Genomic DNA, 18,876 nt, shown 5'->3' on the forward strand with positions numbered 1-18,876 from the left:
AGTTAATTTTCCCCTTCTCTAAGATGCCCGGTTCTCTAGAACGTAGAACAGTACAGCACCCACCACCATGTAACAAACTTGCCCTGCAAATCTCCTTTAATCTTTGCCCCTCACTTCTTTGATATCTCCATCTTGGGAAAAAGTTCTGACCGTCTACCCTCTCTGTGCCTCCCATCATTTTATATACTTCTATCAAGCCTCTGACGCTCTAGACTCGTAAACAATTCAAGTATGCCCAACCTCTCCCGATAGCTAATACCTTCTAATCCAGGAGAGATTCTGGTAAATCTCTTCTGCACCCTCTCCAAAGCCTCCACAGCCTTCCTGTAATGGGCTGACCAGAACTTCAAATGCAGCATAACCAAAGTCCTATAAAGCTGAAACATGACTTTCTGACTCTTAACCTCAATGTCCTGTCCTATGAGGGAAAGCATACCATATGCCTACTTTCCCATTACCTTCCTGTGGTGCAACACCATGTTTCAGGCATGTGAGTGAGGTAAAAAAAAAAGAGGAAAAGAGCCGAGCATTTGCGCAAGGTGTACAACGGGGGTCAAATAAATTGGAAAAATTTTGAAAATTTATACACAAAATTACCAGTTTCAATTTTAGTGCGTTTCAAAGTAAAAACAGACATTACAAAATAACGTGAATATATCACTGTATACTAATAACATTTAAGTAAATTCGCACATTAATTGATAATCAGCCCAAAAAGGTGCTAATTGGCGTTTCTGCTGTGTTTTATATTTTAACCCTGTCTTAATTAATTTAGTTATATAATCTTGCACTTATATTTAATATTTACTCATTACAATTCCACTACTGATTTTCTGGCACTCTTGGTTCCAGAGCTTTGCTGGTTTATCCAGCCGGCTAAGGAATTCAACTATGGGGATAGATGTGCTGGCTCCATCTGGGCTGGAGTTCCAGAGCCCCGGCCGCTGGTTGCAAATTCAACCCACCGATCGGCCGTGGAAGTCCCAATGAGGTCGAGATTGGCTGCCTTGCCCAACCCAAGTGCCACTTTTTCGGGCAGACTTCCAGGGTGCCAGGAGATTTCTCGTGGAACCCCTAGCGACTTCTAGCGGCCGAATTGACAAATTGGCCATGGAAGTCCCGATGAGGTCGAGATTGGCTGCCTTGCCCAGTCGCAGTGCCACATTTTCAGGGAGACTTCCAGGGCGCGGGGGGGGAGGGGATTTCTCGCGGAACCCCTGGCGACCTCTAGCAGAACCTAGTGTTCATTACAATAGACAATAGACAATAGGTGCAGGAGTAGGCCATTCAGCCCTTCGAGCCAGCACCGCCATTCAATGCGATCATGGCTGATCACTATCAATCAGTACCCCGTTCCTGCCTTCTCCCCATACCCCCTCACTCCGCTATCCTTAAGAGCTCTATCCAGCTCTCTCTTGAAAGCATCCAACGAACTGGCCTCCACTGCCTTCTGAGGCAGAGAATTCCACACCTTCACCACCCTCTGACTGAAAAAGTTCTTCCTCATCTCCGTTCTAAATGGCCTACCCCTTATTCTCAAACTGTGGCCCCTTGTTCTGGACTCCCCCAACATTGGGAACATGTTATCTGCCTCTAATGTGTCCAATCCCCTAATTATCTTATATGTTTCAATAAGATCCCCCCTCATCCTTCTAAATTCCAGTGTATACAAGCCCAATCGCTCCAGCCTTTCAACATACGACAGTCCCGCCATTCCGGGAATTAATCTAGTGAACCTACGCTGCACGCCCTCCATAGCAAGAATATCCTTCCTCAAATTTGGAGACCAAAACTGCACACAGTACTCCAGGTGCGGTCTCACCAGGGCCCGGTACAACTGTAGAAGGACCTCTTTGCTCCTATACTCAACTCCTCTTGTTACGAAGGCCAACATTCCATTGGCTTTCTTCACTGCCTGCTGAACCTGCATGCTTCCTTTCATTGACTGATGCACTAGGACACCCAGATCTCGTTGTACTCCCCCTCCTCCTAACTTGACACCATTCAGATAATAATCTGCCTTTCTATTCTTACTTCCAAAGTGAATAACCTCACACTTATCTACATTAAACTGCATCTGCCATGTATCCGCCCACTCACACAACCTGTCCAGGTCACCCTGCAGCCTTATTGCATCTTCCTCACAATTCACACTACCCCCCAACTTAGTATCATCTGCAAATTTGCTAATGGTACTTTTAATCCCTTCGTCTAAGTCATTAATGTATATCGTAAATAGCTGGGGTCCCAGCACCGAACCTTGCGGTACCCCACTGGTCACTGCCTGCCATTCCGAAAGGGACCCATTTATCCCCACTCTTTGCTTTCTGTCTGTTAACCAATTTTCTATCCATGTCAGTACCCTACCCCCAATACCATGTGCCCTAATTTTGCGCACTAATCTCCTATGTGGGACCTTGTCGAAGGCTTTCTGAAAGTCGAGGTACACCACATCCACTGACTCTCCCTTGTCAATTTTCCTAGTTACATCCTCAAAAAATTCCAGTAGATTTGTCAAGCATGATTTCCCCTTCGTAAATCCATGCTGACTCGGAACGATCCCGTTACTGCTATCCAAATGCTCAGCAATTTCGTCTTTTATAATTGACTCCAGCATTTTCCCCACCACTGATGTCAGACTAACTGGTCTATAATTACCCGTTTTCTCTCTCCCTCCTTTCTTAAAAAGTGGGATAACATTTGCTATTCTCCAATCCACAGGAACTGATCCTGAATCTATAGAACATTGAAAAATGATCTCCAATGCTTCCACTATTTCTAGAGCCACCTCCTTAAGTACTCTGGGATGCAGACCATCAGGCCCTGGGGATTTATCAGCCTTCAGTCCCATCAGTCTACCCAAAACCATTTCCTGCCTAATGTGGATTTCCTTCAGTTCCTCCATCACCCTAGGTTCTCCAGCCCCTAGAACATTTGGGAGATTGTGTGTATCTTCCTCAGTGAAGACAGATCCAAAGTAACGGTTTAACTCGTCTGCCATTTCTTTGTTCCCCATAATAAATTCCCCTGCTTCTGTCTTCAAGGGACCCACATTTGCCTTGACTATTTTTTTCCTCTTCACGTACCTACAAGTCTATACATCGCTTATTTATTTATTTATTTTTTTCTATCCGATTTCTCCGTTTATTTGGCAAAGTGAAAAACGCGGAAATCGCGCAATCGTGAAAAGGCACGGAAAACGGATTTTTTAAAAAGCGAAAATCCGCGGAAAATTCACATGCCTGATGTTTGCTCTGATTAAACTCCATCTGACAATTCTCCCCCCATTTCTATAGCTGATCTATATTCTGCTATGTACAGCCTTCAGCCCTGTCTGCAACTCCACCAAGGTTGGGGTCATCTGCAAACTTAGTCACCAACCCATGTACATCTACGTACATGTAATTTATACATATCACAAACAACAGGTCCCAGCACAGATCGAAGAGGAACTCCGCCAGAACAACACTGTCCTATCCAGAAGCAAGCCAGTTCTGAATCCAAACAACCAAATTTCCGAGGATCCAATGCAGATTAATCGTCTGGATCAGCTCACTGTGAGGGTCTTTATCAAATGAATGACTAAAATCCAGACAACATCCACTGCCCTACCCTCATTGAACGAAAGGACGATAATTTTTAGATTATCACAACTGGGATATCATGTGCATAACTTGAAAGGACAATTTAACTTAGTGAGAATTAATCAGGGAAGATGTCAAATGAAAAGTTAGGCAGGTTACCCCCAGGATCACCAGGTACACTGGTGGATATCTGGAAGCAATGCGGATGTTCATCTCAGGTGGCTGATAAACTGCAAACTGGGAGGCACAGCCAGAGCAGAAGAAAATATCAGTGGTGAACGTCCATCAAGAAATCTACATAATGAAGCAATGAGAAACAAACTTGGTCACTTGACCCTTCCTCCACTTAAATAGCGCCTTCTGAAATAGGACCGCTTCTACCATCTTCTCAGTGTTATGACCATTCAATGTGGGCCTTGTTGTGCGCATGTATCGTATATAATAGGATCTAAGATGACCACCAATGCACAACAGATTTTACCTGGACACGTAGTCAACGATCCCAGAGGAATTTGCCAAGTCAACTTTTGCTGTTTCGAAAGCTACATCGCTGGTAATGTCAGGTTGACATGGCACCTCGTATTCCTTATTGTGCTGCAGGGATGAAGCAAACACAGAAATTAGACAGCCAACCTTCACTCCAATAATAGGCTGGGACTTTTAGGATTAAGGATACAGTCTGATGGAACAGGTGAAAGGATGGTAGCTAGAACTGCAAGTACAAAGGATTTATTGCAACTGGAAGAGTGAGGAGCGAAAATACATTCCAAATAGAACATTTCAAAAAAAAAAATGCAAGAGAAAGATCTAACATTGTCTGTGCACAGCTCTTTGACAGTGGAAGGTCAGGTTAACAATGCAATTAATAAAGCATGCGGGCTAAGATTTGTGCCTGATGTAGCAAAAAACAAGTTCTGCAGAAGAGCAATAAAAATCTAGTTCAAGCCTTGCAAGAGTATTGTGTCCACCTCCAGGCACCAGGCAATAGGAAGAACAAGGCTGAGAACTGCATGAAATTTATCGGATGGTCTCGGAGATGAGGGGTTAGTTACACAAATAGGCAGGTGGATTTGAAGGCGTCCTCCCTGCTAAGGCAACCTGCCAAATAGACAATAGGTGCAGGAGTAGGCCATTCGGCCCTTCGAGCCAGCACCACCATTCAAAGTGATCATGGCTGATCATTCTCAATCAGTACCCCGGTCCTGCTTTCTCCCCATACCCCCTGACTCCGCTATCCTTAAGAGCTCTATCTAGTTCTCTCTTGAATGCATTCAGAGACTTGGCCTCCACTGCCTTCTGAGGCAGTGAATTCCAGAGATTTACAACTCTCTGACTGAAAAAGTTTTTCCTCATCTCCGTTCTAAATGGCCTACCCCTTATTCTTAAACTGTGGCCCCTGGTTCTGGACTCCCCCAACATAGGGAACATGTTTCCTGCCTCTAACGTGTCCAAACCCTTAATAATCTGATATGTTTCGATAAGATCCCCTCTCATCCTTCTAAATTCCAGTGTATACAAGCCTAGCCCCTCCAGTCTTTCAACATATGACAGTCCCGCCATTCCGGGAATTAACCTAGTAAACCTACGCTGCACGCCCTCAATAGCAAGAATATCCTTCCTCAAATTTGGAGACCAAAACTACACACAGTACTCCAGGTGCGGTCTCACTAGGGCCCTATACAACTGCAGAAGGACCTCTTTGCTCCTATACTCAACTCCTCTTGTTATGAAGGCCAACAATCCATTGGCTTTCTTCACTGCCTGCTGTACCTGCATGCTTCCTTTCAGTGACTGATGCACTAGGACACCCAGATCTCGTTGTGCGTCCCCGTTCCCTTCTTCCATTGATGCCACTCATTGGCCAAACAACACAAAATCTCCACTTGCCACAAAGCCCAGACCATCTCTCAGAACTAGACAGAAGAATATAAAAAGGGCGGGAAATTAAAAGGCAGAATATTCAAGCTATTTTCTGCACAGTTGCTCAGAAGCTGAACCGAGTCCGAAGAAGGATTCCGACCTGAAACGTCACCCACTCCTTTTCTCCAGAGATGCTGCCTGACCCGCTGAGTTACTCCTGCACTTTGTGTCTGTGTTCAGAAACTACTTTGGCATGTACTAAGGAATATTTCAACACCCATCTGATGGAGGGTGGAAAGAAAAGTGAGAGAAAATGAAAAAAGAAAGGGAGACAGAGATATATAGAATGATGAAGGGACTTCCAGGTGACGTGTCCTTGGCATACAGTGACGAAAATTGTGAATATGCAAGCAACCAGATCAGGGTGGCACAGTGCTACATCAGTTAGGACTGCTGCCTCATAGCTTCAGGGACCCATGTTCAATCCTCACTTTGGGGTTTGTTTGTGCAGGATTCACACGTTGCTCCCATGACTCTGTGGGGTTTTCACTGAACTCGATTCCTCCCACATCCCAAAGATATGGTGGATGGTAGATTAATTGGGTACTGTAAATTACCCATAGCTTAGATGAGTGACAGGAGAGTTGGGGAAGGTTGATATGCAAGTGAAAGAGAATAAACCACATGGAAGTAAATAAGGCACAGGGATGGGACTGATAGGAATGCAACATAACCAACATAAAGATAATGGACCTAATGGCCTCTTATGTCACCAAATCAAAATGAAAGGAACACAAAATATGAATGTAGAGATTTTGAATGGTTGGAGATAAACACAAAATGCTGGAGTTTCTCATCAGGACAGGCAGCAGCATCTCTGGATAGAAGGAATGGGTGACGTTTCAGGTAGAGAACCTTCTTCAGACTGGTCTCAACCCAAAACATCACCCATTCCTTCTATCCAGAGATGCTGCCTGACCCACTGAGATACTCCAGCATTTTGTGACTATCTTCGGTGTAAACCCGCATTTGCAGTTCCTTCCTACACACTTGAATGGTTGGAGGATTGGTAGTGTTTTCAGATATGGATCACTGGCAGATAAAGGAGTAAAAATTGCCGTTAGGGAATTTCAACGACATACCCATAAGGACAAGAACAAAAGAAGCTGTATAGAATCCAGTCAAGTTTCTAAATTCCTTCTGCCTCAAATTATGTTTAAGCAATTATCAAATATGCATGTGCAGCACACGATTCCTGTGCCTAATCAGCCATGCACCAACATAAATTCCGTTTATTTAATGTTTTGCAAAGCTTCCCATGAGGGCTGGTGGGGGATTAAAAAAAATGTGTATGCAGAATACAGTTTCATAAGCTTCCATATCTTCCATAAGCTAGGGTACTGTTCGATTCACCTCTACTCCTTAGCAGACATTGAACTTTGTCTATGGAGCTGATGCTCTACAATCTTGAAAAGTATATTCTGCACTTGATATCTACCCATTTTACCTATTAGCATACAAATACCATACAGTCAGCACCTATAGCCAGGATCAAACCCTGGTCTCTGGCGTTGCAAGGCAGCAGCTGCACTGCTAACACACTATGTCACCCCTGAAGCCCGGAATTAGTCCAGGAATTAAAACCCAAACAATATTTGGAAAGCATTCTGAACAGGATGATACACAGTACATACATACCTTAGAGGCTGCTGGGTGACGGACAAGCTTACGAACAACGTACGTCGTAGCGAGGACGCACAAGAGGATGGTTCCAGCTATTTCCCCCCACCAGTCCAGCAGCAAGACAGGGTCTTTCTTTCTGGCTTTTTTCTTCGGTTTCGAGGAATCGAAGAGTCTGACAGAAATATGGATGTCTCGCTTACTCCGATCTTTCCCGTAGTAGGGCAAATAAAAACCACTGTCTGGCAACGCAAGAACAAAAACGTGTACTTTAGCAACGGTAACCACTGCACGTCTAACGTTAATCTACAACTGTAATTCATCATAAAAGAAATAAGGCAAATACAAATCAATTGTTGCAATATGATACCTGGCATCTCAGCCCCCTCTGCTGGAGGAGTGGTGATATTGCTTCAAAGTTTTGGCAAAACAGCTGCCCAGTCTGCATAGAAACATAGAAAATAAGTGCAGGAGTAGGCCATTCGGCCCTTCGAGCCTGCACCGCCATTCAATATGATCATGGCTGATCATCCAACTTAGTATCCCGTACCTGCCTTCTCTCCATATCCCCTGATCCCTTTAGCCACAAGGGCCACATCTAACTCCCTCTTAAATATAGCCAATGAACTGGCCTCAACTACCTTCTGTGGCAGAGAATTCCACAGATTCACCACTCTCTGTGTGAAAAAAGACGTTTTCATCTTAGTCCTAAAAGACTTCCCCCTTATCCTTAAACTGTGACCCCTTGTTCTGGACTTCCCCAACATCGGGAACAATCTTCCTGCATCTAGCCTGTCCAACCTCTTAAGCACTTGGTCTTGCCGATGTGGAGGCCACATTGAGAGCACCAAATAAAAAATAAATTTCTTGCTTCATTTTCGGGTAAGGTTTCTCTTTAGAGGCAAGGCACGATTTAATCTCCTGTTGGGGAATGCTATTAGAGACATCGAGTCATACAGAGTGGAAACAGACCCTTTGGCTCAACTTGCCCACGCTGCCCAACATGTCCCATCTAAACTATTCCTGCCTACCTGCTTTTAGCCCGCATTCCTCTAAACCTACCCTATCCATGAACCTCTCGAAATGCTTTTTAAAATGTCATGATAGTACCTGCCTCAACTACCTCCTCCGGCAGCTCGTACACTCACCACCCTTTGTGTAAAAAAGTTATCCCTCAGGTTCCCATTCAGTCTTTCTACCCTCACCTTAAAACGTGTGGGCAGTAATTGTCCGGTCCCAGCTTACTGCACATGTGAACTGAACTGCAGAGAGTCACCAGCAAGAGAATGGGAGAAGGCCAGAATGGGAGAAGGCCAGAAGAGAAGGTAAAAGCAACCAGACACCACACGGAAAACACTTTGTTGTGGGTATGAAGTATCTGGACAAAGTGTTCCCCATCCTGATCATGCTGGTCAAACATGAAGTGATTCAGGGCAAACTCCCAATAAAGAAGCTGTACCTTCAGGTTTCTGAAAATCCAGTCAGAGCCATAGAGTTTAGAACCTTGCCAATGGCGACCAAGGCGCCTCATCTACACGAGCCCCACCTACCCGTGTTTGGCCCCTATTTCTCTAAACATTTCCTATCCATGTACCTGTTCACTCTATGAGTGCAAACCAAGGATGTAAACCTTGGTGATTTAGACCTCTACAGGTCCACAGCCTTAACTTTAAAGTTAGTTTAGAGATACAGCATGGAAACAGGCCCACCGGGTCCACGCTGACCAACGATCGCCTGTACACTAGTTCTATCCTACACACCGAGGACAACTTACAGAAGCAAATGAACCTACAAACCTGCACGTCTTTGGAATGGGAGAGGAAACCAGAGCACCCAGAGAAAACCCACGCGGTCACAGGGAGAACGTACAAACTTCGTACAGACGGCACCTGTGGTCAGTATCGACCGGTGACTCTGGTGCTGTAAGGCAGCAGCTTCATTGCTGCACTACTGTGCTGCCTAAACTTGGCAAGATTTACAAAGCAATGTGACTGCAAAACAAACGGGGAACTAAAAATAAGCAATGTGGAATATAATGCAGTTTGCAATTACGTAGACACGAGGAACTGCAGATGCTGGTTTACAAAAAGAATGCTGGAGTAAATCAGTGGATTAGGCAACATCTGTGAAGGACATGGACAGGAATGGTTTTGAGCCAGGGCTCTTCTTCAGACGGATTGTAGTAGAAGAGAAAGTCGGAAAAGGAAGGATGCCAGGACAAAGCCTGGCAAATGATAGGTGGTTGCAGTGGAAATATATAGTGCAGAGTTAGCCCCAATAATCTGTAACTCTCTGAAATTATTATAACACTTACCATATGGATATTGCAATATTGACAGGGCTCCGATACTGTATTCCTCATGTGAATGTATGTCATTGCTGAGACATTTATCGTGTTCATCCGAGCGGACCAAAGCTGGCGTTCTAGCAGGTGAATCTTTACACACAAATAAAAAAACGATTTAAAATATTTTGCAGTCGTGCATTTGCACTCCTCATCCACAGTGGCTCTGTTGGAGGCAGCGCATTCAATACCAATCAGGATGTCTCAGAGTATAATCCAGGCAATCACTCCATTGTCATTACAGGACTTTCTAAATGGGGAGAGGATTCAGAAATTTGAGGTGAAAAAGGACTTGGGAGCACTGGTGCAAGATTTCCAAAAGGTTAATTTGAATCCATGTCAGGAAAGCAAATGCAATATTAGCATTCACTTTGGTTCTTGGTCCTCCAAAATATTCCAAATGGAATTTAAACTGGAGGTGGCAGAGTATGGACTTAAGCAAGAAGGCTTCTTGGAGAAGAGCTACCTTAAATTTAGTTGCGTCTGGTTGAGCAACTCTAGTACGGTGAAGACTAGTCCATGCTTTAATTGTGCGAGGGAAGAATGAATTGCTATACACATCTGTATTGGCAGCTGGTATCTCAAATCAAATTGAATGCCCTCGTCTGCTCCTGATAGATGACCAAATCTACACCAAACCTAAACCTATGTCGAGCTGACCTTTGAGAGGACTAGAATATTGAGGCAAAGATGTAATGCTGAGGCTTTATGAGGAGCTGGTCAGACAATAGACAATAGGTGCAGGAGGAGGCAATTCGGCCATTCGAGCCAGCACCACCATTCAATGTGATCATGGCTGATCATTCTCAATCAGTATCCCGTTCCTGCCTTCTCCCCATATCCCCTGACTCCGCTATCCTTAAGAGCTCTATCTAGCTCTCCCTTGAATGCATTCAGAGAATTGGCCTCCACTACCTTCTGAGGCAGAGAATTCCACAGATTCACAACTCTGACTGAAAAAGTTTTTCCTCATCTCCGTTCTAAATGGCCTACCCCTTATTCTTAAACTGTGGCCCCTGGTTCTGGACTCCCCCAACATTGGGAACATGTTTCCTGCCTCTAACATGTCCAACCCCCTAATAATCATATATGTTTCGATAAGATCCCCTCTCATCCTTCTAAATTCCAGTGTATACAAGCCTAGTCGCTCCAGTCTTTCAACATACGACAGTCCCGCCATTCCGGGAATTAACCTAGTAAACCTACGCTGCGCGCCACATTGTCAGACCACATTGTGAGCTGTTTGGAGCCCTATATTTGAGGAAGTATGCATTGGCATTGGAGAGGGCCCGGAGGAGGTTTACAAGAATAAACCTGGGAATTATTGGGTTAATGTTTGAGGAGCATTTGATGCCTGCATTTGCTGGTTAGAAGGATGAGGGGCAATCCCATTGAAACCCACTGAATAATGAAGGGCTTGGATACAGTGGATGTGGAGAGAAGGTTTCCAGTGGTGGGAGAGTCTCGGATCAGAGGGCACAACCTCAGAATAATGTGATGTACCTTTAGGATGGAGCCGAGGTGGAATTTCTTTAACCACATGTCGGTGGATCTGTGGAATTCATTGTCATTGGGTATCTTTAGTGGAGAATGATAGGTACTTGATTAGTCAGGGGGTCAAATGTTGAGGGAGAAGAAGCCAGGAGCATGGGGTTGAGAGGGAAAAATAAATCAGCCACAATCAAATGGCAGAGCAGACGATGGGCCGAAGGGCCTAACTCTGCCCCGTATGTCTTATGAAGTTATGAACGACAGTCAGAGAAGCCATATTTTGGAAAGGTTTTAATGGAGGCTCAGTCTGCCATCTCAACCGCATGTTGGAGATCAGAGGAGACCATTTCAAAGAAGAGCAAGAGAGTTCTGTTCTCACAGATACAGAACTGAAACAGGTTAGTAGATCACTGTTTGAGAGCTGGCCGAGACAAGCAGCATCATATTTTCAATGACATTTGAAAAGCTGCTAGGGATTGAATGTCAAAGGTTCAGAAAGCTTTCATCTGGGGCAGAATGGCACAATACTGCAATCTGGTGGACGACGTGATAATTGCACCAATAGACCAGTGCCGTCAGAAGTGGCTTCAAATGAAATGCAGCCGGGAGAAGGGATAGAAATAGATGGTCAGAGCCTGCACATTATAGAAAAGGGACATTTAAATGGAGAGGAATAACCGGTGAACAGAAATGTTTACTTAAGGAAAGGAAGGGTTGAGAGCTGGAAGGCGAGCAAAGGTTGTGCAGTCAGGGGAAATGTGGGAAGGTGAAAGGGCGGAGCGTCTTTAGAGTTTGATGAATGAGTAGAAATTCAAGCCAGTGGAGGATTATGGTGGGGGTGTGTGCAAAGATCCTCTGCTGCCTTTTCCAGTCAAGTATCACAAATTGGAGAGTACAAACACACACACACACACACAAGAAAAATCAAAACTTTAAAAATCTCTCCTTAAACTTTACAGAGTACAGGACCTCCTTTACTAGAATAGACCAGCTGGGGCAAATAACCTGCATTGGTGCTGCAATTGTACACCATCAATATTTAAACTCGGCACAAAAAGTGCAATGGCTACCTGTAATTATGTCATGGGTTATGGGGAGAAAGCAGGAGAATGGGGTTAGGAGGGAGAGATAGATCAGCCATGATTGAATGGCGGAGTAGACTTGATGGTTCGCATGGCCTAATTCTGCTCCGATTACTTATGACCTTATCTCAAATCATTATGATGGTGATCTTATCTTTAGAAAAACAAATTTCAATACATTGCACGCCACACGTTTTTAAAATACTGCTTTCGTACTGGATCAACTTACGAATTAGAGGCTTCCATCTGATGTTGGGCAAGGAGATGATGTCCGTCTCCCCGTGCTCCTCAACAGCCGGCACCATCAATGGGAATTTGTCCGATAATCTAACAGATGAATGCATGTACAGTTGTCCCTTGAACATACCTGAAATTAGAATGAAAGGTTGACAGTGTCAAGAATATGCTCAAAGGTTATGGTACTGAGCGATTCAGTGGAACTTACTGCTAAACAGCAGTGGTCATATACGCACCAGATTCTGTGCTTGGGATAAATAAATCATAAATTGAAGACATCGGAAATATATCAGGTTTGATCTTTCAATACTATCATGGGGAACAGGAGTTATGGATTACATGAAAGATTTCTTCCTCTTGACAAATCCAGACTGTGAATTTCCTTCCAGCACTTTTAAAACATGAATCCTCGACGCAAACATCACCAACAACTTGTTCTTGAACACCCATATTGCAATGGTCAAGAAAGCACAACAACACCTCTACTTCCTTAGAAGATTTAGGAAGTTATGCATGTCCCCAACAACTTTCACCAACTTCCAGAGGTTCCATAGAAATAATTATATCGGGGTGCACCACACCATGGTTTGGGAACAGCTCCATCCAAGATCGCAAGAAATTGCAGCGAATTGCACACAGCCCAGACCATCACACAAACCAACCTCCCTTCCATTGACTTCGTTCACACCTCGCACTGCCTCGGCAAGGCCACCGGCATAATTAAGGACGTGTCACACCCTGGCCACTCCTTCTCCCCTCTGGCAAATGGTATAGAAGTGTGAAAACGTGCACCACCAGATTCAGGGACAGTTTCTTCCCAGCTGTTATCAAGCAACTGAATCAACCTACCAGCAAAAAGAGAGCAATCCAGAGCTACTATCTACCTCATAGACTCTCAGAGTATCTTTGATCGTGCTTTACTGGACTGTATCTTGCACTAAAGGTTATTCATGTTATTCCCTTTGTCATGTATCTGTACACGTGGATGGCGCGATGGTAATCATGTATTGTCTTTCCGCTGACTGATTAGCACGCAACAAAAACTTTTCACCGTACCTTGGTACACGTGACAATAAACAAAACGATCACTCGGGAATGCACTGGGCACGTTTGCCACCTACTTATTCACAGACTGTCGTTTCACTGGTATTTGAGACCATTATGCTGTGTACTAATTTTCTGTTAGGTTTTATGGATGAAAGAATATCGGCAGAGAGCATTGGTTTAATTAGCAAGCCACACTTGTGGAACTTTTGCCTCCCAGTAGTCCAGATGGAACAATTCATTGGACTTTCTCAGGGCAGTTCAGTAGCCACTTACTTCCAAAGGTTAGTTATGTAGCACGGTGCCCTCCGTAAAAAAATCCACCCAATGGGCTGGAACTCACCATCTGGGGAATTACCCCCAACCAACTAGCATCCTCGTGACTTGCTCTCTACCCCCACCCCCCACACTTCTGACACCCTATTGTCCATTTTTTGCCTGTAGCCATTTCCACCGATCTGCTCACCACGTCCTGACCTTCAACTGTATCCACCTATCACTTGCCAGGCTTTGCCCCATCTCTACCTCTGCGGCATAGTGGCACAGCAGTAGAGTTGCTGCCTCACAGCGCCAGAGACCAGGGTTCGATCCTGACCACAAGTGCTGTATGTACATTTTCCCTGTGACCGTGTGGGCTTTCTCTCGGGGCTCCATTTTCCTCCCACACTCCAAAGATGTACAGGTTTGTAGGTTAATTGGCTTCGGTAACAGGCAGGTAAATTGTCCCTAGTGTAGATAGTATTAGTGTACAAGGTGATCGCTGGTCGGTGCAGACTTGATGGGCCGAAGGGCCTGTTTCCACACTGTAAACTAAACTCTCAGTTTTACAGCTTTCTTCACCCCCCCCCCCCATTCAACAGTCTGAAGAAGGGTCCCCACCCAAAAGATTGTCTGTCCATTTCCCTCCCCAGATTCTGCCTAACCCATTGAGCTCCCCCAGCACATTCTCTTGCTCTTACTTCCCAGCGCTCGCGATAGTAACTTGTGCAAATCAGGAAGCCAAGCCGTTTAGTTTAAAGGAATGGCGCCAGATCCTTGGATGAGTTCACCAACTGGCTTTTCCACTCTTACCCAGATAGATGCTGGATTCTGCCGACTCAGCTGCTCCTCTTGCTGCCTCCACGAGATCTTCCTCGTCATCGTTGTCATCTCTTGCGGAGTAGCTGGCATCATCGAAGAGGCTGACTGGGGTCACTTCTCCATCTTCTACCAACCAGGCCGACGCTACTGGAGTACAGAACTGCCAAAAAAGATCGGGCAAGGGCACGTCACAATTAACACATTGGACATAGAACAGTGCAGCACAGGAACGGGCCCATCGGCCCACAATGTCAGTGTCAAACATAATGCCAAGTTAGACTAATCTCCTCTGCCTACACGTGATCCATACCACTCCATTCCCTGCATATCCATATCCCTTGTGGAACAGACGTACCGCATCTGGATGGGGTTGGGTAGGCAGGAGGTGGTGCAGGAGGTAAAGCAGAGGAGATTCCCCGTCAGTAAAAGCAGTCAGACGGCAATGGTGCAGAGAACCACCAACTAGTAGCATCCAATATTACAAGCACCATCAGACAAGCGAGTCCTCCCCTGGGGCTTCAAGTAGATACCGTGTGGAAAGTATTGCAGCGGCAAGCCAAGTTGCAAAAAACGGCTGCCACTGTGCCTTGCAAGGACTGCAGTGAGGGGCACACTTCTCCAATGTGAGAAGATGTGCTGGCTCGAGATGTACGACGCTGGAAAAGTGACATCTCGTCAACAACACGCATCATTATTAACATGGAAATTAGTGGAATACATCAAGCTGCAGATTTCCAAGACTTGCTGGCCGATTGCTGCTGCTCCAGCATTTTCCTCTCAGCCTCCCATTAATTGCAAAAACGCTGGATTTGCACGTTAAACGCAGTAGAAACTCCTTATTAACAGCGCAGCAATATCTTATGAATGATGTGGTAATTGCGGATGCAAACTCAATCAATCTGCCAAATTGGGAAATTCAGTCCTGTAGCACGTAAATTATTCTCAGCATTCTCTGAAATTCATCTTTTGTTTAAACTCCACTCTTAATTCATTTGTTCTTTCCTCCTCTACATTTCTTTCTACACTTGACTTGACTATTTTAAGGTGGCTTCCATTCTTTCCTCAATCACTTAAAGTTGAGATTATTATTTATACTTAAAGTGCAGATGAGAAATATTAATTTCCACAACCTTAATTGCATCAAACAATCAATGTCCACTGGTACCCAAAGAAACATCAGATTCACATCCAAAACAGATGAGTTGTGGGTTCAATTAGTTTAGTTGAGTTTAGAGATGCAGCGCGGAACACTGACAGGCGATCCCCGCACATTAACACTACCCCACACACTAGGGACAATATTTATTTACATACGCCAGGTTAAACTAACCTCCTCTGCCTACGCGTGATCCATATCCCTCCATTCCCTTCATATCCATGTGCCTATCCATGTGCCCATCCATGTGCCTCTTAAATTTCACTGTTACATCAACTTGCATCCTTACATCTGACAGCATGTTTCAGTCACCCACCACTATTTATGCAAATAAAAACTCGCCCCACATCTCCTTTAAATCTTGCCCCTCAATGGAAAATTATGCCCTTTAGTTTTTTACATTTCCATTCTGGGATGGAATTCCCCCACTGCGCCTCTCAAAATTATATATGTGCATCCCTTAGTCTCCGATGCTCCAGAGCAAACAATCTGTACCTTCTATACCTTCTCAAAGTCCAACTTTGATAGTCATTACTGCTCGGGGATGGAATGGAGGTATAGCTTATGCTCCCACCGCGCTCCGAGATTGCATGTTTTTAAACATGCAAAAAAGACAGAAACTAGAAATATTAAACATAGCCATAATACAATGACAGTAACTAATTTAAGCGTACACAATCTAAGTTAGATTAACCTCAACTTGCAGCAAATACCCTCAAATCAAGGAAGCATTCTGGTAAACCTCCCCAAAACTCCACATTCTTCCCATAATGGGGCAACTAGAACTCACACAATACTCCAAATGCACCCGAACCATGTCCTATAATTCCAGAACCAGGGGCCACAGTCTAAGAATAAAGGGGAGGCCATTTAAAACTGAGATGAGAAAAAACTTTTTCACCCAGAGAGTTGTGAATTTGTGGAATTCTCTGCCACAGAAGGCAGTACAGGCCAATTCACTGGATGAATTTAAAAGGAAGTTAGATAGAGCTCTAGGGACTAGCGAAATCAAGGGATATGAGGAGAAGGCAGGCACGGGTTACTGATTGTGGATGATCAGCCATGATCACAATGAATGGCGGTGCTGGATCGAAGAGCCAAAAGGCCTCCTCCTGCACCTATTTTCTATGTTTCTAATGCTGCAACATGACTTCTGGACTCATTACCCCAACCTATGAAAGCAAGCTTAGACAGATGTCTTAGCACAAAGAACTTCTAAAGTGACCAATTTTAGATACATAAACTGATTACCAATTTCTTCCCTGTTCCGACAAAGGGCCTTGAATCTGAAATTTTACCTCTGCTCTCTGTCCACTGATTTTACCCAACTTGCTGAATGTTTCTGGCATTTTATTTTTTCAGATTTCCAGCATCTGCAGTTGTTTTTTTGAGTTTTTAAATCATTACCTGGTGTTCCCATTCCAGCTGTCCACCTTGTTTATTACTGAAGGACATCACCTTCCAGTCTGAAACAGAGATCTTTATGACCCTGTCTTTAATGGTGCCGTCCTGTTCCATTTCTGAGAGGACCTTCGATTGACCGTTCCAGTGGCTGGTACTGGACTCACTCTCGATGTAGTTGATGCTCGATGTGGCATCGCGAACAAACCTTAGGTCATAGTTTCCAACACTGAAGTTCCACCTTACGAAGAACAGACAAATATTAGGTTTTCCACACAAGCTACAACATCCAGCTTCAGAGCACAGTAAAATGTTCCAAGAGGCTTAAGTAAACTAACTACAAACCACAGAAGTCAAATAAAAGAAACAGAGGACAAAACGTTTGCTCAGCTGTAAATGTTAAAGAGCAACAGAATTTAAGGAGAATATGGTGGCAATAGTATTATATTATTAGACTTTCATCCATAGAGACATAGAGTGTGGCACGGCGATGCAGCTGGTTCACAGCGCAAGAAGCCCAAGCTCGATCCTAACCTCGGATGCTGTCTGTGTGGAGTTTGCATGTTCTTCCTGTGACTGGGTGGATTTCCTCCGGGTGCTCTGGTTTCCTCAAAAATGTGCAGGTTTGTTGGATAACTGGCTTCTGTAAATTGCCCTACGTTTGTAAGGGCTGATGAGAAAGTGGGATAACATCAAACTAGTGTGAACGGGTGATCGATGGTGGGCATGAACTCAGTTGGCCGTTTCTTTGCTGCATCATCGACCACATAGCTGAATTATTCACGTTGAGTGTATATTGAAATATGAAGTAAGGCACTGCGAATGGTCAATAGACAATAGGTGCAGGAGGAGGCCATTTGGCCCTTCGAGCCAGCACCGCCATTCAATGTGATCATGGCTGATCATTCTCAATCAGTACCCCGTTCCTGCCTTCTCCCCATACCCCCTGACTCCGCTATCCTTAAGAGCTCTATCTAGCTCTCTCTTGAATGCATTCAGAGAATTGGCCTCCACTGCCTTATGAGGCAGAGAATTCCACAGATTCATAACTCTGACTGAAAAAGTTTTTCCTCATCTCAGTTCTAAATGGCCTACCCCTTATTCTTAAACTGTGGCCCCTTGTTCTGGACTCCCCCAACATTGGGAACATGTTTCCTGCCTCTAACGTGTCCAACCCCTTAATAATCTTATACGTTTCGATAAGATCTCCTCTCTTCCTTCTAAATTCCAGTGTATACAAGCCTAGTCGCTCCAGTCTTTCAACATATGATAGTCCCGCCATTCCGGGAATTAACCTAGTAAACCTACGCTGCACACCCTCAATAGCAAGAATATCCTTCCTCAAATTTGGAGACCAAAACTGCACACAGTACTCTAGGTGCGGTCTCACTAGGGCCCTGTACAACTGCAGAAGGACCTCTTTGCTCCTATACTCAACTCCTCTTGTTATGAAGGCCAACATTCCATTGGCTTTCTTCACTGCCTGCTGTACCTGCATGCTTCCTTTCAGTGACTGATGCACTAGGACACCCAGATCTCGTTGTACGTCCCCTGTTCCTAACTTGACACCATTCAGATAATACTCTGCCTTCCTATTCTTACCACCAAAGTGGATAACCTCACACTTATCCACATTAAACTGCATCTGCCATGCATCCGCCCACTCACACAACCTGTCCAAGTCACCCTGCAACCTCATAGCATCGTCCTCACTGTTCACACTTCCACCCAGCTTTGTATCATCTGCAAATTTGCTAATGGTACTTATAATCCCTGACCTTTAATGGTCAAACAGTCATTTGATCAGTTTGAGCATGAAGCCATTGCTGAGATGGCTTTCAGGTTGACATCTGTACAGCTGACTACTATCAATATGAGAAAGTAGCTGAGACAGTTTTCCAACCCCTGTGAACTAGC

The 18,876-nt window shown here is 44.6% G+C and overlaps 1 protein-coding gene across 1 annotated transcript in view; it reads right to left on the bottom strand.

Moving 5' to 3' along the window:
* The window catches only part of eif2ak3 (eukaryotic translation initiation factor 2-alpha kinase 3), an 87,291-nt gene that overhangs the window by 22,983 nt on the left and 45,432 nt on the right, over window positions 1–18,876 (bottom strand). The window contains exons 5-10 of the mRNA XM_078407145.1: window positions 16,966–17,200; window positions 14,394–14,562; window positions 12,271–12,408; window positions 9,439–9,561; window positions 7,143–7,366; window positions 4,066–4,178 (exon numbers count right to left, since the gene is read on the bottom strand). Coding sequence (XP_078263271.1) covers window positions 4,066–4,178; window positions 7,143–7,366; window positions 9,439–9,561; window positions 12,271–12,408; window positions 14,394–14,562; window positions 16,966–17,200 — 1,002 coding nt within the window. The remainder of the gene's footprint in view (window positions 1–4,065; window positions 4,179–7,142; window positions 7,367–9,438; window positions 9,562–12,270; window positions 12,409–14,393; window positions 14,563–16,965; window positions 17,201–18,876) is intronic.

This window comes from Rhinoraja longicauda, chromosome 1 (genome assembly GCF_053455715.1).
Source record: "Rhinoraja longicauda isolate Sanriku21f chromosome 1, sRhiLon1.1, whole genome shotgun sequence".
NCBI classification, from domain to species: Eukaryota; Metazoa; Chordata; class Chondrichthyes; order Rajiformes; family Arhynchobatidae; genus Rhinoraja; species Rhinoraja longicauda.